The 21975-nt window shown below is 38.6% G+C and overlaps 1 protein-coding gene across 1 annotated transcript in view; it reads right to left on the bottom strand.

Moving 5' to 3' along the window:
• Positions 1-4574: 4574 nt before the first annotated feature.
• The window catches only part of ITGA8 (integrin subunit alpha 8), a 112933-nt gene continuing 95532 nt past the window's right edge, over positions 4575-21975 (bottom strand). Inside the window, exons 28-30 of the mRNA XM_067291754.1 lie at positions 16414-16515; positions 7845-7967; positions 4575-6677 (exon numbers count right to left, since the gene is read on the bottom strand). Coding sequence (XP_067147855.1) covers positions 6591-6677; positions 7845-7967; positions 16414-16515 — 312 coding nt within the window. The 3' untranslated portion in view covers positions 4575-6590. The remainder of the gene's footprint in view (positions 6678-7844; positions 7968-16413; positions 16516-21975) is intronic.

Here is a 21975-nt window from a genome sequence, read left to right on the forward strand (position 1 = left end):
TTTAAAACTTGCTTGTTCTAAAACTTTGGAAGGCACTGGGCATACGATCAGGAGAACGCTTCCTGGTTAGATGCTGCTAACTGGTGAAGACTGAGTCTTTCTCATGGGAAAGACTAACATTTCAAACTTTGCTTTGCTTCAAAGCAGAAGCAAGAAAACTGAGACTTCAAAACTTCTTTCCGGATGAAAATTCTTGGGGACTGAAACTCAGAAGCAAACAAACTGACACCACTGTCAACAGTGCCAAAGTGTTTCATTAGTACCAAAATAAATTAAATATAGCATTATAAGAAATAGTAAAGTTTAAAAACATCTGCCTGAAACAAAGCATTCTTATTTCTACAAAAACAAATTTTAAAAGGAAATAGGATTACAGTTGTTTTCACTACATCAGTTAACTTTTCAACTCCATTGTTGATTCAGTTGTGCCTACTTCATCTGTGAGCAAGGAATTATTTCGGTCCAACTACTTGAAACTGTGTATGAGGAATCTAAAAACTGAAACTGTCCGTGTATATATAGAAAAGCATCTTAACTTAGATAACATTTGATAAACAAAAAAAAAAGAAGAAAAAAGAAAAAGGCTACTGCTTTATACCCAAGTCTCCCAGGATGTGAGCCAAGCACAGACAGGAGGTTTCCCCAAAACTTTTGGTTTTACTGGCTTGAAAATATATCTTTCTATTACATTTGGATAGCACAGTCTTACTACTCCAGTGAAAGATGTTGTACAGCCTTAGCAAATACTAAAACAGTCACTTTGAAACAGCAGTTGAGCCAGCAGCTTTTAGCAGATACTGGAACAAATTCAAGTCTTATGTCTTCACCACCTCCTTCCTTCTCTCAAAGTCAATGAAGTGAATACAGCCCTTCATTTAAGAATGAGAGGGATTCACAGATTAACTCAATAGTCCTGTCACAGCTGCAGAGATATTTTTTCCTTTGGTTATCTAATTACAAGGGAAATGGTCTTCCTCAAATCTTGTAAGGGCAATGAATCGATTGGTCATTGTCAAAAAGAAAAAATCGCTGTAGTAGATCATTAGTCTTGTTATCTTCTGGGGTCACAACTGCTCATATGCTGTATCTGAGCCTTATTTCCAATCCATCCGTCTTGCTAAGCAACCTTTTTTTGTGTGTGTGTGTGTGTGTGTGTGTCCCTGATCTATTCTGTGGTAACATCTACATGCTTAAGGGTTTTATTTCTCTTCTGGAGCCTCCTAGCCCTACCCTCTATTTCTTTTTGTAAGTCCTTTATAGTTAACATAATACCCTGCAGCCTCCATAACTGCTTAAATATTAAGTCCCTTGTGCCCATTCAACATACATTTATTCTTGTACCACTTAGGCTTGCAGGACAGTGTGTCAATGGTTCCATGTCCTCCTCTAGAAAAACAAATCTTTCTTACTTTTAGGCACTCAGAAAATTCAATCTTTTTTCTTTCACATAGGAAAAATTCTTTCTTGTGTACTGAGTCAAACTGTGACTTTCCCATTCCACCATCTAGTTTAATGGTTTCCTTTACCCATGCTCTGCCTTTTCTAATACAGTAGGGGCATATGGTAGGGGATGCTACACTGTTAGGTCTTTAAGAATAAAATTTTGTCTTTTGCATGTTAATTGGCACTGGAGTGTTTGCGTGTTATGATAAAGCTGCAACAACCTTGGAAGTCTCAGCAGCCATCTCAGATATCTGCTGATGCCTATTCTGTGCCTAAACAGGGAAAAGGTAAGTCCAGATCTAAGCCTGGGTCTCCTGTGAGACTTCACTATCAGTTTAAATATATTTTCTTTTTTTGGCTTTTAATATGCTGATCTAACTTTTCCTAAGTGCTATTATACAAACAAAAACAAGAATATGATTATTTGAAGAGTCAAGAGTTATCAAAATGTAAAAGTTCTACAAAGGATACAAAATTCATGGAACCTCTTTGCAACTTCAGAGATTATTTTCTGTTCCTGCTGCTTTAAAGTGATAGACAGGCAGATTCCTTTTGTTGGGAAAAGTTTTATGTAAACCTTCATGACCAGGAGAGAACATCAGAAGACAGATGTTGTTTGTATCTTTGCCATAAGCTTCATTTGATTGCCTTTTATCTCCCTTACACATCTTTAAAATGTCACTAAGTATGCCTCCCACCCCTGACTTCGCCACAAGGATTGCTTGGTATATGGGCTTTGAATTAACAGTGATAATTAAAAAAAAGCTCTCCTTTGGCCCTCCTTGAAAGGACAAATGGGGAATCAAAGGCTGATGATTTGTTAATTTGACTCTGATTTAATATGTGTAAAACTGCTGAAAAGTAAGCTAGCCCCTGCAATGCACTGACCGTTTCTCATAGCATCTTGAATTCTGCTTTGCTGTTGCTGTCCTGAGGTTGCTTCTGGAAAAGCCATGCTGCCTGACACAATCCAGTTTTGGAAAGAGTTGCTGAAGTACACTTTACGAACTGTTACCAAAACAAAGGAACAGTACACAACAAAATGAGACATGGTGCATCAGTTAAGTAGACACAACATGAAAACAAATGAAACCATCTGAAAAGTGAGTTGAACAATTACTTCCATTCTTCCTGTCTAAAAATCAGACCTGTGTATGGTAGGGAAGCATCTTGAATAGTTAAATGCCCCTCAATTACAACATACAGTCAAAATAAGAACAATCCTTCAATATTAAAAGCATTCCTGCTGTGTCACATCATGGTGCCTGCATAAGCTAAACTCAAGACTTCTTATTGTCAAGAGGCACTACCATTACACTACATTTTAATATGGATCTTCGCCAACAGTCATAAATAAAACACTCACTTGTAAACAGTTCCTAAAGGCAGTGTGTCAGGCAGATGGTATTTCATTAGAAGAAAAGTTTAGTACAAAGTTGTGGAGTACCTTACTCAATGGCCACTTGGGACTTACCTCTCCCCTGCATCTCTCTAGATGTTTTGGCAGTTCCCAAATGGCCTTTTAGCTAACGTATGCCATGCTACTTGAAGATCTTTCTTGCTAATGACTGAAAAAATCATGGCTAAGGGGTGGGAAAAATTGGTGCCATTTTCAAAAAATGGTTAGCATGGGAAAGCTATCAAGGCTGCCAGTGCAGAAGTTGGAGAGGACAGGAAAATTTGTGAATTAGTCACAGAATGGTGACAAGAAAAAATTCTTGTCAACTACCTAGTGGCTACATGAAAATTGTATTTGCTAGATATCTATAAAGATTCAAACCATAAGTGACAACATATGCAAATGTACTGATCACTGTTACATAAATTATGAAATTTTCATAAAACAAAAAATGTCATTTGATACTCTTAAAAATTGGATACTCTTAAAAAGTCTGCTGCATGGCTGAAATAACTAGACAGCCTTTCTTAAAATCTGCAAGAAACATGTGAAATACAAGATGAATGCCTTCTTTGTTTATTAGACCATTGTGGTGGTCATAGCAATAAATGATTTTAAAGGATTTTCATTTATAAAGTAATCTCCTGTTTTTTCATGTTCCCCTGACCACTCCTGTGTTCTCAGCAATTAGCAGCTCACCGCATACATTCGGGAGTGTGAGGCTGAATTACTTTTACAGAAAAGAAGCCACATTTAGTAACTCATCACAAGGCTGATGTCATTGAAACAAAAGTTCAGTCATGTAAGGATGTGGCAGAGGTTATCATATAGCACATTACTAATAATATCCTGGGGAGAAAGATTATGTCAACTGCCTGCTAGTGTCCACACCAGGATGCAATTTCCCCAGGGGATAAACACTCTTGGCAAGCACTTAAACCCAGAAATCTCCTCTGCAAAGCTGTTTGCAATTTGCAGTGAAAGCTATCCACAAACGTTGGGACCCAAGACTAGAGCCCTTGAAAGCACACAGCTCCGGACATTTCCATAGGGGAAGTTTAATCTACAAGGATGTAGAAATATAAAACAAAGTTTTGCTCAAAGGAACTGTTTGTCAGATCATGTGCCTCTAATTTGGTTTCCAGTGACATTATGCAGCTGCAGCCAATGGATTCCAGCCAGGCCCAGCAGTGACTGCGGTTCTTTCTGGTTTAAATTTAGTATCTGAACATGTTTTGCCCATCATTAAAATGGAGAATAATTGCTCAAAACTGAACCATAGATGTTACAACTGTAAAGAACTTATTAGGTCACCTAGTCCCATCCTCAGGGCACTGTAGGATTGAAAACACATTGGAACACATACTAAACAGACCTGTGTTTGTTTTTTTCTTATTCTTTTTTCTTTATTGCAATCATCAATCAGTATATTCAAAAGTTTAAAAAACAACCACAAATGCCAGTGTAAACATGCTTCAGATATATAGGTAATATAAAGTATTGCACATACAAAAGTCATATGTTCAGTATCTCCTTATGTTGCTATTTCATCAGAATAAGAATTGTGTAGTTGATGTGAATTTATTGAGCTAACTGATCTTACTTCCAGAAGCTGCTACACACAACAATTCAATATTTACAAAAGCTAAAAGCTCCTTGTCTTTTTCATGGGAGGATGATTTTGCCTGGAAGGTATGGGATACAGAGGTGTGCAAATGTGGCAGGGCCTTGCTTTGTGCTGGTATTTGTCAGCTGATCTCTCTAATTGACAAGGGGTCAGCTCAAACCCATTTGAGCAAAAGCTGCTGTCAACAGTTTTCTGGGGGACCGGCAAGCAGTCTGGCATCCCTATCCTCAGAAAACAGATGTGCTGCACTTCTGTTTTCTGAGGAACATATCTCCTCCTCTCATTAAGTCTCACATGCACACTGCAGCCGATACACTAAAGGCTCTGTAATGGTCTTCTTGCAAATTTGCTTTAGACATGAAGATGAAAGACACCTGCTCAGGCTTCTTAGCTCTCACTTACACTTCACAGGTCAGCCTGGGAGCAAGCAATGGTCAGACGGCAAAATGTCCTGTCAGACTGACAGAAGTAACCATGTCACATGGATACTCCTGTCCTGAAGTCTTAGGAAGCAGAAAGCTGTTCATCTAAAAAGAGCCAAGAGGTAGTAGAATGGATGAAGCCACTTGCTAATTAAGAAGCTGAGATGTACTGGAAAGAAGAGCAGCCCAGAAGAGGAAAATGTGATGTATGTTTCAGAAAAGGAACAATCTCTCCTGAAGTTTATACAATATATCAAATTTCACACTGGAAGACTCAAGCTTTCAGGCAGACACTTTCCACAGATCCAGAGCTTAGAGCCCCAGCTTACCTATGGACCATTTGCTGATAGAAAAGAAAGAATGAAGCCTCTCTTCTTCAGAATCCTCAATCAGAAAAAAAAAAAAGCAAACATATATTTTTACTCTTTAACTCAAAATATCTTTCCTTCTGTAAGTTAATACTTGGCTGGCTGGCATCCTACTTTCTGCATAAATACAAATCCTGCACACCTTCCCTATAAGACTTTGCTATGAGAAATAATTATATTCAGCCCTAAACTTTGCTGAAATCTCTTCAACACTTCAAACGTACTGGCATTCTGTAATCTATAAAAAGAAAACAAGGTAGAGATTTCTTTAGATCAACAAAGTGTTAGGATCAGTGATACAAATTCAACACAAGATGTAGTAGCTGTTTTAAGAGGATGTTTCAACAAAGTAAACACCTGGGCAACAGGAAAGGAAATTCATTCCAAGTCCTCTCAATATCACCAATGGGTCTGTGATAGTTTACATCATTTTTTCACAAATGACTGTATTTTGTGTCAGCCGTCCAGGCAGCAGCTGCCAGCAATGGGATGAGAGGGTGACCTATCCACTGTTTTTTACTGAGTATGGATTTATTTAAGTGGGTGTGTGGCTGCCAACTCTGGGTTGAAAGAGATACAATACATACTTGTTTATCATATGCTTTGTCTTGTAAAATGTTGTATAAATCCTCTGCTTTGCAAAACACCTTGTGGCCAAGAAAAATGTGCTCAGTGTGTACAATGGGTTCACTTTTCTATTTACATGCAAAGTAAGTACATGATTTCTATTTTATGACTTCCTTCTCTCAAAATCTAAGTTGATTACATCAGATACTTATTCTGAAGAGGTGGAAAAATAAATAATTGTGCCCCATTTATAAAGTTCTTTATAGACTACCTTTGTTTTTCAGAAGTACTTTCACAGTACTGACATATTGCTTGTCTCCCTGAGCCATAATTTCATAGAAGTTCTTATCCTTAGGGAGGTGTCAAAGGTATTCTGCATACAGTAGTGTTCAAAAGTTTCGTCCTACTCCATCCTCTAGACAACACAGCCATGTAGGCATTCTGTCCTTGTAAGGCTTGGGCTTGTTCTGGAAGCGTCTCAGTATACCACATATGTTCAAAAGCATCTGTTAAAATGTAGAATGTCTGGAAAATGGTAAAAACATTCTGCTCAGTGGTAAGTATGTTCTTAAGGCAGTGATAAAGCTGCTTTTTTTGGCAAGGATGGCCATCATGTGGCATATTCTCAGAACGTTGCATAGGTCAGATTACAACACCATGTCACTTGTAAGTACAAAGGAAGACTGGTAGAAGAAAACCTTCATTTCATCTTTATCATGTTTCTCCTTTCAGGTAGGACTCTGACTTGAGCTGTCAGTCTTCCTCTATGCATCAGTAGTCTTATTATTTGTCAGTTGTTCCCTGTCAGCCATGTCATCTTGAGGAGGTCTAGCTCTGTCAAAGAAGCCACACTGCAGAAAGCAAACAACAAAAAAACAGAGGTATCACAACCACAGGAAACTCAGCTGCAGTTTGATTCTTCACTCTCTCAACCTAAAAGGTCTGGTACAGTCTATGGAAAACTGACGGACTGTGAACCTTTTATTTCCTGTTCAAATTGTTCCCTAGAAAAAAGAAAGTTTTAGGTGCAAGGAATTTGGGATTGAGTTCCAAAGAATAGTAAAAAATCAGTTCGTATGAAAGCTGTCTTTGCAGGCGATACAAAGGCTGATATGAATGCTGATATTGACTGACTCTAACGAGGAAGCTGTTGATTTCAGTTCAGCCAGACACTTATTCAGAAAGGTCACTAAAGATGGGATTCGTCTCACCTAACTTTAACTGCCTAAAAGTTAGCCTTCTGGTTGAAACTAGTTATGTATGCTTCACCAGAGGTCAGAGGGCACTGCCAAAGGGTAATTCCTCCCATCCTCCCATGTTTTAGAGATCCCTCTTTTTATTAACTGACTACAAAGGAAATCTGGACAGTTAGCATTGACTGGATAGCTAACCCTTAACATTTAGCAACTAAAGGCAGATGAACCACAGCCTAACTTAAGAATTTTTTTTTTCTTTAATGAGGACTGAATGGATGGCATAAAGCTACGTCAGCTCCCTATATTATAGCAGTTTCCAACAACTTGTCTTAAAACTTATAAAGGGAGTATAACAACCAACACAGAACCAAAAACCTTAAAAAACAGGAGATATACAGACACACTAATATGAAAGGAAATCTTCTAAAAATGAATTCTCAAAGCTGGGAGTGTAATTACCCGCTGACAAAAACTGGAAATTCCTGAAGTATTCAGAGAAAACAAAGTTAGAGTCACTTCTTTATGAACCTAAACATCCTGAAAAAGAGGATCATAGGTCTTGGGAAACAGAGCCAAACTCTGTATGCCCATTTATAACCAGACTTTAATAATAAAGGAGGACTTTGAAAACAAGTTCCCTGTATAAAGGTCAGTGACACAAGCATGTCAGAGATGCCAAAACAAAGAAGACACGTGTATAGTTGCTTTTGCTCCAAACTGTTAAAGATCACAAAGTTTCAACCTTTCCTTTTCTCATCTGAAACTCTGTTAGTATCTTTTCAGTTTTATTAAGGCAACAGTAATAGTAATAATACAACTTACCTTCCATAAAGCTAAGGTCAACATAGCTAGTACCAGCAATCCAAGAAGTATTGCTAGTATTATAACCCATAAAGGGATTACAAAGGAGACATTTGGAGTGGACCAAATGACAGATGTTCTGATCTGCAATGAAAAGAATACATTAAATGAACAAAAAATAAACAAGTAAATCTGACAGTAGAATACAGTGGTTATAAGCATTCACTTCAATAGAGTTTGCAGATTAGAAACACAGATTGCTTGGACTTCTCCCATGTTGGCTTCACTTACTGCAAGTTCCTTTCCTCTTGATCATGATAATTACTAGAAATAGGATTTGCACATATACAAAAGTACTTGCCATATCAGACATAAGAATCATTTTCACTTAATACAGCGTAGCAAGAAGAGAACATTTGTACAAATACTTCAAGAAGATTCAGGGAGCAAAATTCTTCTCACGTATGGTGGTACAGCCTAGAATAGTATAATTTACTTAAATAGAATTACTCTGAAACAATGGTTGATTTCATTCCAAACTCTTAATTCAAACCACAATAGATACCAACTACATTACTCTTATTTTAACTTCTGCTGACATACCAGTATATATTTTTTCCATGACTTGTGTTTCAGCTAAGCAGTCCAAAAATGAAACTCCTCAAGCAGAATGCATTGTCCTTGTGGTAGAAGCATAATGCACAATATGACATTATACTTCTTAAAGGAAGCCAAGCATACTGACTGCCACGTAAATGGGAAGTAAGCATAAAACATATCTCTCATTGTCTGAGGGTCTAGAAAGCAACAGGGGTGGATAACACCAAGTTATGAAAGGTTCTAACTGACTTAGCAAAGTCAATCTCTTTAGACCTTCATCCTAACAAAGAGTATTAATAACCCTGCTGGCTTTCTCCTTCTGGGGTCATCCAAATAAGTAACCTCCCTCTTGCTCTCCCTTCCACACCTTGTACCAAATTCATTCTACGCCCGCAGACTCTGCTGGGAAGGCTCCTCATCAAACTTATTTATACTTGGTATCTCCCTGCTCTTCCGAAGTGGGAAGGAATGAGCTTGAGTTTTGCTCAGTCACAATTATGTCCTTCCCTTTTTTTTTTTTTTGGCTAAACTTTCTTCTTCTCTGTTAGATTGGGAAGTTATTTCTCTCCTGGGTTTTCTGTTATCTTCCTGTTTTAGTGCTCGAGGTACAGCTAGGAAATCTGCTCTTCTTAATAAGTTTACTGGCCATTGCTCAGCCCCGACCTGCTCTCACTGCAAATTCTATTTCTACTCAGTTTTTGCTATTAACTCACTGGTTGATACCTGAAATTTAGCGTAATTCTGATTTGTTTTTTCATGGAACTGCATGCTGAATTGAAGACTGGACATAGCTCTGTAGTCCAATTCAAATTTAATTCCATTTCTGTCTCTCTGTCCCTTTTCTGCTATACATTTCTGAAGATGGCAAATTTCTGCCTTTCTGCAACACCTAGCCCCATCTGCTGTAACTCTTTTTCATGGTTAGCATTTTCCTAGACTTTTCCTTCTGTAAGCACTAGCTGAGCTTTCTTCTAGCTACTGTCACACTTAACTGGAAGACACTCCGGAACAGTCCTTTCCAAAGGACTTCATCTGTGAAGCCTGCAAAGTGAAGCCTGCCTATGAAGTCTTCATCCGCACTTCATCTGTGCAGCCTACTGTCCCCTACTCTGAAACAGCACTTGCAAAGAGACAAGTCTGGGTAAGGCCTACTGAGGCTCAGATCTTTCTGTATTCTTAACATGTCCCTCACTGTTATGGGACACAGAGCCAAGATTATCATTGAAATTAAGAACAAAATTTCGATGTGGATGACACTTTTCTTCTACCAAAGCTTACATTGTGGGTTCCACAGAAAATCCTGAGAGACTGCCCAGTCCTTATGGTGTTAACACTTCAACATTGGCCTGTACCCGAGAGATTAAGTGCTTGCAGTGTAGGTCATATCATCGTTGATCTAACAAACACATTCAGCTAATACACTTCTCTAGGGCAGCTGTAAACAGCTACTACTCTGCAAGACTTCATTCATTTTTAGACAGAATAAAAATACAGCATATACAAAGAACAAATATTAGTTGGCCAATTAAAGCAAGAGACATTTTTATTTCAAAGCAAACAGAATGAGTCAGAAAACACAGAACCGCATCCTTGGGTCCCAGCAGATATCTTGTCAGTGTGAGTAACTATGCCACTGCAGTGATACCATTCCTTCTCCCAGCCTGCTCTTCAGGATGCTTCTTAAGCACTGCAAAATTTTGTAGGCTCTCTGTATCACTAGATTCAGCAATGGCAGTGTTCATTTAATAAGGACAAAGTATTTCTGAACAGCTCTCCTTGTGTCTCAGAGTGGTACTGTATCTGGCATTAAAATGCAAGGGCAGAGAGAATGAGAAAAAGGTCAGTTGAACTGCCTGCAGTGATTCCTCCTACAGAAAAGCCAGTTAAGGGAAAAGATGAATTCTAGTAAAAGGCTCTTCTGGCTAAGAAAATTGGAAGGGACACAGACATGATGGGCTGCATGAAGTCTGTAGCAGGCAATGAGCTCAGCTTTCTAACAAAGAGCATCTCTTTTCTGCTGCTTGAAAATCCTCATGAATGCTCTGTGGCACACCTTGAAGACCTGTTCACATATTGCACAAGAGTTGAGAAGTGCTGACAAAAATTCAAAGGGCCTCAAAACAGAGAAAACTGAGACTGATAAAAAACTCATCCACACTGTATGCTTCCTCTGCTGGCAAAGTCTGTGGTACCACAAACAAGAAGTTATCATTTTTTATCTGAAAAGGATCAGAACCTATGAACATAGAGCCTATGCTGTGTGCCTTAGATACTGATGTCAGGTTTGAGCTTCACAAGAACTTCTGTCCTAACACTGCAACTGTCACTTATCAGAGCATGTTGCTGTGGATGTAGAGCAGTTACTACAGGCATCTTAACAAATATTTGAAGACAACAGCAAAAAATGAATGCAAGCAGGGCTTTCTGTCCTCTTAAGCCTGATGAAATGACTGACTCCATTTTACAGTAAGATCAAACCACAAAGAAAACCCATTTACTTGCAAAAATGTAATTTAGCTATTTCTAGTATTGATACCTTGAGTCAAATTCCTAAGTGGTATAAGGTTGCTGAAATAAATACAGCAGGTAATGGAGTCAACAGAGCTGCTCTGGGCAGGACTTTACAATGTAAGCAAACCAGAACAAAAGGCTGTGGCAAGATACTGGCCAATTATGAATGGGTTGGTAGAAGGATAGTCTATTGAAATGGTACATTCTGCATATGGAAATGATCAGAGCAGGTGAGTAGCTTTGTAGGAAGGATTCTTTGCTTACAGATTTTTCTTAGGATAATATTTGACTGAACCATGGTTGTCTCCTTGGGTACCAAGTCCACATTCATCCAATTTACCAACACCAGTGCTCTCACTTCTCCCTACTCAGCAGATGGACAAGTGTAAACTAAGTTGCTGTCTGGTGTTGTCTAGGATCTGAACTGTCCAAAGGGCCACCTACTGATTGCAAAAGAATATAGCAAATAGGCTCCTAACTTACATGCTTTTGTTAACTGCTCTGAATTAGGTGGGGTCAGTCCAGACTTCAAAACATGTTTGAGATCCTGCTGAAATCAGCACATTTCATTAGGGACAGTGAATTTCATTAGGCTTTGAATAAGGCTGGTAGCTAGTTTATGCAACCTGAAACACCTATGTAGTCACACCATACCTCCTTTTATATACCACTTCTTAGATGTATTTGCTGCGTTTACTGGTTGTGTTTTCTTTTGTCTTAGACTGTGTAAGCTGTAAGGCAATCTAGTTCTTCTTGTGATACTTATAGAGAATCTATTAGCCTGTGCAATCCAGATAGGGTCTTCCTGAGCACATACTGTCACCAGTAGTGAATGGTGTAGCAGTCCCCACCCTGCCTGTACTGCATGGGCCTGTAATCCTCTCTCCTATCTTTCTTATACCATTCTGTCTTTACAGAAATTAGTGTGAAATTTACAGAGTCATTTCAATAGCTCAGCTGTAACTTGACAAATGTTGAAATATAAACAAGAAACCTTAATCTTACGGCAAGGCAGAGTATCATGCTTACGATCCTTAGATTATCAGTGATGAGTAAAACAGACAGCATAAGTGAATTCTATTTTGTATGAAGCAGAATGCTGCCCAATTACTCTTCTCTTGTAGCAGGAGGGAGGCCAGAGGCAGGCATCAATAGCTAAGGGAATTATTTGCATCTTAAAATCATTTTGTCCCACCCACAGCCTTTTCCAGTGAATCCTTCTTTGTCTTAGATTTTCGAAAGCAAGGGAAGGGTTGGGCTAAGAGCTAAGATGTGCTTGTGATTATTTCCTCTCTGAAGAGAAGATTATACCTAGCGGTCAGTCTCACTCCTGTCTGTGTGCATTAACAGTAGAACATAACGCCCCTGGGCTGCTGCCTTTTATACTCCTTACAAAGACTTGCAGGGCTACTAACACAATTCCTGGTGAACAGTTTGACATTGCAAGTCCTGAACACCCACACAGCTGAGGCAAAAGCTGGAGGGGAAGAAAGAAACAAAGCATCGCCTTAGCTTTGCCTGCCTCATTTCACCATTTCCACAGAAGACTGTCTGCCCCCCCCACCCCACTCCATGCTGGCCACAACAGTTTTACATATGATTTTGATTTAAAACAAGTTTGCATTACTCAGCTTGGATTTCTGCTTTTCTCCATGTGGTAGGTTTAGTACTATGGGATCAGAGCCAGGGTATGTTTTGAGGGGATTTATCTATTTTCATCTAAGGTGGTCAATAAGAAGAAGTGGGATTTTTACAAGCATTGCATGTTTGGCACTGTACTTCAGATGCATTTTGGCTTTCCTCTCTTTTCAGGGCTAGAAGACTTACACTGAATGCTGAAAACAGTGGACAATTCTCTGTCAGGCTGGTGAAAAGCACACCTCACAGACCTAAGAGAGGAGCCATCTGACTTTTGACTTTTTGCGTTGCTGAAAAAAACTGCTGAAACAGTCACAGCTTTGGTAAGCAAAGGGGTGATAAGAAATGCTGTCTGGCTCAAGCATGAGATGAGGGTGAAGCCAACTAGAAAGTTACAGGCAGAGCCTTTGTCTGCTATGAGAAATAAAATTCAATTTGGTCTTAGAATGGACACTGTCTAATAGTCTTAACTTCAGAATCATTATTGTGATTCCATGAAAATCACTTGCTGCTCATGAAAGTATTTCAATGGTGGGGTGTCTTTTCTTTTTTTTAGTGTGACACAGTTAAGTGCATTGTAAGTAAATCAAATTTTTTGCCACTGCTTTCAGGACAGTTTGGATTTTGCTCCTGATTTTGGTGCTCCTCAATATGTTTTCAAAATTGTTTTTAATTCCACTGGAAGGCAGCATAGTGCAGAAGGCAGCAAGTCATTGGAAAGCCCTTGCGAATAGATGGGAATTAGGTTTTCTGTTGTAAACATCCAGCATCAAACTCGCAGCTGGTGGGAATGCAGTGACTGCTAGTGAGCTCCTCACAAAGTTACAATTTTTTCTCTCATTCTTTAAGAGATGAACTTAAAAAAAAATTTAGCTTCTCCATAATTTTGTTTTATCTGCTACTTTAAGAAGCAGTAGCTAAGTTAATTATTTTTCTAATGCTACTACTTTTACTGTCCATGATGAGTTGCCTCTAATCTTTGGTCATTTTTCTTATGGAGACTGAGAAACTATAGGTAATTCTTTAGTACTGCCACATGTTCTCATCCAACTTTTACAGTATGATGTTCTCGTATGTTTTGAAAAATGGCCAAAACAGAATGAAAAAACTCTCCTGAGCTTTGAGTCATAATTAATGTTGACATTTATGTTTACACTTTACAAATGTTTTGTGCAAGTATATTTCATAGGGAATATCAGCACATTTAAAATAAAAGTACCCATTGTCATGTAATAGCTAAAAAGAGTTATAAGCCCTAGTCTGAAACCAATTTTGTCCACTGTCAGAAACTGGTCAAACAATTTATGCTAAAGGCATCCCCTCTGAAGATCCCATCAAACATTTAAGAAATGAAGTCATATTTTATTAAATTCCCAAACTGGTTCAAGAATCATATAATTACAAAACAACAAATTTCTGTTTATTCTAACTCTATACTTTTTATAGTAAAAAGAATTTCATGTGCAAAGTGAAATAATATATCAAGTATTATTTACCATAATATCGCTATGAAAAATGACAATTTTCTTTTGAATGTTACAGCTGTTAGCAAGAAAGTCCAACCAGCTGTACAACATATAGTTGTAATTCCAATTCCAAGTCTATCAAAATCAATGGAAAGACTTCCATTGATTCCAGTGAATTTTGATTTAAGCTCCACTAAGTTCCAAACTAATTTTCTGATCAATGCCAATTTCACTCTAAAGTTTTACTTATAAAATATTCAGCATTTCCTTACATTTACAGTAGCCTTTCCCACATCTATGTATCATCTGTCTGTGTTCAAGATGTAGACCTATATTCCATGCTGATGAAAATAGAGACCTCAAGCACATACTTGACTCCTTACGCTACTGAAGTGAACAAGATTATTCATACCATTAAAATTAAATGTATGTATAAGCCTGAATAATTGGAATCCAGTTCTGTATGAGTTAAATGAAGGACATATACACTCTATTCTTTTAGAATATCTTATATTAACTATGTAAACTGTAAGGTGCTAGTTAATTATGAAGTATATGCTGTTGACAATTGATTTTGAAATATTAAAATCTTTATTCCTCTTCCCTCCTTGCACTGTCTCAAAGAAAACCATGAACTTCCAAATAAATTGTTAGAAACTTTTAAAACGCAACCACTGATCTTTTTCAGAAGGAGCAAAAATATTAAATGCTGCCCAGCTTCAAGCAAATACTTTCTTCTTGCAAGCGGAACATCAAAAGCGCTTGTGCATATAACACATCAAGCTGTAGAGCTGGCAAACATCCGCTGCCATGTTCAGATATGAAACGACATAAAAGCACTATCATTTTTCAACATTTTACAGTTGCCATTACAGACATTTTGCTGTAAATCATCTGCACCAAATAACAAGCATTATACTGGCTACAGTAAGAGAACAAAATGCTTATCTGATCATTTGGTAGATCATCCGACACTTGTGAGAGCAGCAGGCTATCACCTGGGGTAAAGCACTTCAGTCCAGATGAAGGCACCACTATCAATATAGTTCTGCACAACATGTGTTTCTGTTATGGAACACATGCTGCAAGAAAATATAAAAAAGAGCCTGAACATATCTGTCAGCTTGGAGCCTTTGAACCTTTTTGGATGAACACGGCATTAACCATTAAATCTCTCTGGGTGAAATCACGGCTCTCCTGATGTTAGAGGTTGAAGTTCTATCATCGAGCCTATGGGACCAAGATTTTTCACCTTGTGTCTTCCCAGCACAAGCATCAATCAACCATTCAGTCTGTGCTTGTTCAAAACAAAACTTTATAGCCTGTATTCTCTAAAATATATTCAATGCAAACTGTATTATTATGTTGGTTTTACAGATAAAAAAGTATCCTATTCCCTACTACTATCCCTTGACAGACTGACATGAGGTATTTGCCCCAGGATTTAATTTGGAAAAATTTGGACTGAGCTTACCTTTTAAAAGAAGGACTATGAATGATAAATCTCAATAAAGATGAGATCAATAAGCCTCCACGTTTTAGCTGACTCATATACTATAATCAAAATTTCACTTATTTCTATCATTAAGGACAAAATAGAGTGAATTTAAACGATTATATTAAACACAAGAAGAGGCAAGTTCCTTTAAATTACTCTCCAAACTCAATATTTTGGCACTAGCAAACAATTAAATCAAATTTGAGCCTCCAAGATACATTTTTATAAGATTTATTTTTCATAAAAATCCAAGACCATAAAAATCTCTGTGTACAAATAAGGCGTGGACTTTGGTATCCAACTATCACATCTGTAGGGATTACTGGGTATTTTCATATCATGTACCTGATGCTCTGTGAGGTAGAAACCCCAGAGAAGTGTACAGACCTTTCTGAAAATTAGGGTAGCAGAAACGCTTAACATAGATAAGAGAGAGGATGCCATAGATAACCCAAAAACCGGTAAGAGGTAACTGCTGACTGGGAGAAGCGTGAGATCACTGAACCTGACAGAAACAAGATTTTAAATTTTGCACAAAGATTTTCTCCAGATTTTTTGCCCCAAACAAGCTAATTATACATTTGTTTTCAAAGCTTTTTTTTTTTCCCCTGGGTGAAAAATCCATCCTGATTGCAATAAAGCAGTTTGCATGTTGATGACTAGGCAATTACTTAAAAATGGAACCGGTATCACATACCAACAGCTCCCACAGAAAGCAATAAAGATATTTCCTTTAGATATTATTTCAGGAATTTACACCAGAAACACAAGAAAGACCGATCTCAATATTTTCATCTATAAACACTTTAACAGTTGTGACCAGAATGATTAGAATGACACGCACTCCACACAAAGATACCCTTTTCATGTTACTTACTGCTATGCTTCCCTCAGGGAGCTTTGCTGGCTGCACTTTATATGGCATCTTCTTAACTTCAAAGGACACATTGGAAAAAAGAATATAGTGATCATTTTTTCTCTGAAATTACATAAAAAAAGAAATTATTAAAAAAACATGTTTATACTTAAAAGCATTATGAGAAATAAGCTGCATACAGAGAACTGATTTCCTAAGGCAAAGATGGTTTCTTTGGTAAAGGGTACAGCAGTCCTGGGACTGCAAGACAAACACATACTACAGCATAAAGCTGAAATAAAATACTGCATATTCGGAGGAGGGAACAAGGGGTCGATCACATTCAGTTGTTTCTCATATTTATCTTTGCAATAGGAGACTGGTGGGTTCGAAGCAGAGGGGAGGTTTATGGGGTGTCTGTTTTAAAACCTTGCTTCTGCTCACCAAGCCCAACATGAAGCAAAGGTCTCTTGAGAAGTCTTCCAGGCCCACGCTGACACCAACCTGGTAGAAATCCTTGTTGCTATCAAAGGAATGGCTGTGCGTTCCCATCAGAGAGTGTGATGGATTTCCTATTGCAGTAGAGTTCAAAACAACCAGAACAACTCACCTTGCTTTTGACTACACAGTGCAACTGCAATAGGAATGTAGAGTAGCCACTGCTTAACTGGCTGCCTGGTAAAATATTTACATAGCTCTACTAAGGCACTTTAACAAACCAAAGATGTGCCCGTAAAACAATGTGTATCTCTCTGTCTTTCATTTGAACTTGCCTATATTTATCAGCATGATTAGATTAGGTATTACCTTCCCTGATTTAGAATGACTAAAAACTATTACATCATGTAGCTCATTCTGTGTGTTTTCATTGGTGCTTTCAGCTCATTTGGAAGCCAGATAGGAATTGACACACTACATCTGACCAATATGTCCTGTTACCTTGACAATAATGTCCTGTATTGTGCAAACTGCTCGGAGATGCTAGCTATGAGCTAATATGTCCACTGGAAAAATATTTGCCTAAATCCATCATGAATTGGCTTAAACCCTGACATGTGAAAGTCCATGTCACCTAAAAGAATCTTAATGGCTGTAATATTTACTACAACGGATACAAATATTTTTCACATACATATTTTGGAACCTGAGCTCTGGAATCAATGGTATCTTAATGGAATTAGTTCTGAAGGCTAGGTACATCAGGTATCAAGTAAATCTTTCCGTTCACTCTGAATTTGACATCTTTCACTGAATGGCATTTTATTACAGAGAGAAGATCCTGCACTCTAACTGCATGTTAGGGACTGCAGAGACCTCTGGAGATCATCTAGTCCAACTCCCCTGCTCAGAACTGGGTAAACTAGAGGAGGTTGCCCAGGACCATGTCCAGTTGGGTTTTGAGTATCTCCAAGGACGGAGACTTTATGACTTTCTTGGGCAACCTGTTCCAGTGTTTGACCATCCTCACAGTAAAAAATTTTTTTCTTATCTTTAAATGGAATTTCCTGTATTCCAATTTGTACCCATTGCCTCTTGTCCTGCCACTGGATACCACTGAGAAGAGTTTGGCTCTGTCTTCTTTACTCCCTCCTATGAGGTATTTATACACATGGATAAAATTCCCTGAGGTTTCTGTTCTCCAGGCTAAACAGTCCCAGCTCTCTTGGCCTCTTCTTATATGACAGACGCTGCAGTCCCTTAAACATCTTTGTGGCTATTCACTGCTCTCACTCCAGTATGTCCATGTCTCTCTTGTACTGGGGACCCCAGAACTGATTGCAGCATCCCAGATGTGGTCTCACAAGTGCTTAGCAAAGGGGAAGGATCACCTCCCTTGACCTGCTTATGATGCCCTTCCTAAATGCTGGCTTTCTTTAACAAGGGTGCATTGCTGGCTCATGGTCAACTTGTTGTCCACCAGGACCCCCAGGGCCTTTTCTGCAAAACTGCTCTCCAGTCAGTCAAGTTCCAATTTTCAATCTATGTGACATAGTACAGCCAATTTTCAATCCACCTCATTGTCCACATATCTAGCCTACACTTCAACAGTTTGTCTATGAATATGTTATGGGAGACAGTGTCAAAAGCCTTGCTAAAGTCAAGATACACAAAATCCACTTCTCTCCTGTCATCTGCTGAGCCAGTCATTTCATCATAGAATGCTATCAAGTCGGTCAAGCTTGATTTCCCCTTCTTAACTCCATGATGACTACTCCCAGTCACCTTCTTGTCCTTAATACATTTAGAAATGGCTTCCAGGATTATTTTCTCCATCGCCCTCCTAGGGATTGAAGTAAGGTTGACTGGCATGTTCCCTGGATCCTCCTTCTTGCCCATCTTGAAGATATGCCAAGATATTTGCTTTCTTCTAGGCCTCAGGAACCTCCCCTATTGCCATGACCTTTCAAAGATTATCAAGAGCAGTCTCACAATGACATTGGCCAGTGGCCTTAGCACTTGTGGGTGCATCCTATCAGGTCCCATTGACTTGTGCATAACCAATTTGTTATGTGTTCCCTAACCTGATCCTCCTCTACTGAGGGTAAATGGGCCACCTGCTACCTTGCTCTTTTTCCTGCTCATCAGGACAGACCATTCTTGAGCTTGGAGAAGGTGATCCTTGAAAATCAATCAGCTCTCCTGGACCCTTCTTTTCTCCACAACTGTCTGCATTGGGATTCTTCCAAGGAGATCCCCAAACAGGCCAAAGTCTGCTCTCCTGAAGTCTAGGGTTGTGATCTTGCTATTTGCCTTGTCCCTTCTGTCTTCTTTTTAAACAAAGAGCTTTCTTTTTGAATACATGAGAGTGTTTATTGGTGATATGAAGCCAGCATATTTATTGCCTTCTGAAATTCATTTGTCTATGCCATAACCTTGTTTTTTTAAAATATTGAGAGCAGCCGAATGCTTAATATCAAAACATTTAACCTCTCCTTTGGGCCAATGTTAGGAATGAGCAATATCAAGAAAACTGCCTTAAGTGACTTACACAAGGATAGTTAAATAAGCTCCTTAACATAGATAGCTTCTAATAAAAGGGGACTACATTTTCTATCAGTAGTGTTTGAAATAAAAAATTAGACAGATTTAATACTAGACTTGACAAACAAAGATAATTTTTATACACTTTCATGGTACTTAACATCTATGAGATGGTCTTCAGAAAAATAATCTTTTTTATGACACTAATTATTTTCCATTTTCAAACTCAAACTATTCTTTATCTTTTATTCCACAGCATTAGAAATCTCAGGCAAAGCCCTGGCATGTTTCTGTAGTTGTACAAGGATTTGCACTCAGAAATTCAGAACTCCCTCTCCCTGAAAAAGCTTTCTGATTTCAATTCTAAGCAATTCACATTAGGCAGGATTCTGAATATGATATCTAAAAGTAATCTGTAATGAAGAGGGCAGAGTATGTTCTCACTAAAGGAGTAGATGATGATAGAAAGATAATTCACACAGTTTGATTGCTAAGATACAGTAAGCAGCATTAACTTTCTTGAAACATCCTACAAAGAAAATGCAACACTCATGGAAAAAGAAATCCTTTCATGTACTTGTGTATGGCTTATTTCATTTTCAGCTTATATCAGCAATAAGAACCTCAGAGGAGGGCACTTCCTGTGGATTAATCTTGCCTGGCGTTAATAGCCTTGGGTTGTGCCCAGAGCTGTCAATTCTCCTCAGCCCATCATTAAGATCCTGGAAATGCTGTACATCTCCATTGCTTTACTGGAATGGAGAATACAGAAGACTAGAGAGTATTTTCCTGCATTCACAGAATTATGTGTTGTGGCAAAGGGCTTTCATACGGTGACTGCGGTCAGCACCAGTTGGAGAAAGGATTTTTACTTGTACCAACATCTTAGATACAGGCAGCTGTCTCTCCTACAGCCATATTTATAATTCTCAAATCATTCTTGAGAAACGGCATTTCTTTACCACGTCATTTTTGAAATTGCTTAAGTTTAAATATTCAGTGTTTACTGGAGCAGCAGGACCTGTGGTTTGCAATTCAAGCTGAGGATGTAGTTATGGCTCAGAGCAAGGGGAAGGAGGAATTTGGCCTTTGTGAATGTCAGTGTCTAATGACCAACAGTAGGGAGCCCAGTTCAAGCTACATTGGTCTTTTGAAGTTCCCATAGCAGTAGAGCAAGCAGAGCCTGCTCTTGCACACATCGCTGAGGCAGCTGTTTGCCAATATCCTAGCAAGTAGGCAAAACTTGGCCACCCCCTCTGTTGCTTGGGTGGTAGATCCCTGCTGGTGTATTTATTAAGGCTTCTCTCTATATACACGCTTGCGTTTCACAAACAGAATTTTGAACTGAAGCCTCTGTTTTCTTTAACAGTTGTGAGACACAGGAGCATCTGGCAACAAAAGCAAGCATTTCCAATAAATATTCAATGCAGTATTTTCCTAAGTACAGTTGAGACAAAATAATGTGGGAAGTGCAGAAAACTCTTGGAAAATCTAGAAGGAGAGATCGCCAGGCTCCAACAGAATGCTGATGATTTCTGAGGGAAGCTCAGGCAAAGACCTGAAGCTTCAGCAAAGCATTTTCAAGGCATTTTGAGGCATCTTAGTCAAAGGGAAGACTAAAATGCATGGTAAATCTGGCCCATGTGTAGCTAGTTTGAGGACAGGAGGAATAAAATGTTTTTAGCAGCTGCAAGAATTGTGACAGGTTATCATTTTTTTGCATGTTTGAAAGTTTAACTACTGGAAGGACTCCCCAGAATGACTTAGTTCCACTACCTCTATGCAGCACCGTTTAATTCTTCTGAAAGACTTTAATCTTGTTAGATGTAGCCCAGTGAAGGTGTTCTAACTGAAGGGCATGTACTTTCTCTTTTGGAAGTTGTGTGCTGCAGTGGAATTTTCCCCACAGCACTGATGTCTGTTGCATATAGAGTTCAGTGCAGTTGTAACAATACTTGCCCTGCTTGATTAAAACTTATTTTCCTTCATTTCCTTTGGAGCCTGGCACACTTTAGAGAGGAGAAGGTAAGCAATACGGTGTTACCTTTTAAATACATGCTTTGGGAATTCATTAGCTTGCTTTCTTTGACCCACACCTCCAAAAACCTGAACAACTGCCAACAAATAGAGTAGTTTACATAAATGCAGAGAGTAGAGGCTATACAACTGTTTGTTCTTCTATTAGTTTGTTAAAAAATGCATTTATGATTGTATCCCTGGTTAACCCTGACTTGGGTGCCCATCCTCCTGATAGGGGAGAGCTTTCACATACCACCCTGATGGTTAGTGCAAGTCAGTTTGTCTTGGTCTGAGGTACCTCATTCTCTCTGTATGCTGTACAAGAAGTCTAGGTACTTAGTTTCAGGATTTGGATTCCAGTCTGGGGACAGGCCTCTAAGATGTGGGTGTTCCAGCACTCATTACCTTTATTATATCAAGCATCTGGTGCCATGTTTAGGCATCTAAGAAGAAACAGCAACAGTAACTGTTCAGAAGTATTGAAAAGTCAAATACTTAACAGAGAAGCCAAAATATAGCTTTGTTCTCTAAAGCCACTTACAAAGTGGCTGCCATGTTTCTGTTGCTTTTCAGCTTCCTCAT

The sequence above is a fragment of the Apteryx mantelli genome, chromosome 2 (assembly GCF_036417845.1).
Source record: "Apteryx mantelli isolate bAptMan1 chromosome 2, bAptMan1.hap1, whole genome shotgun sequence".
Classification (NCBI taxonomy): domain Eukaryota; kingdom Metazoa; phylum Chordata; class Aves; order Apterygiformes; family Apterygidae; genus Apteryx; species Apteryx mantelli.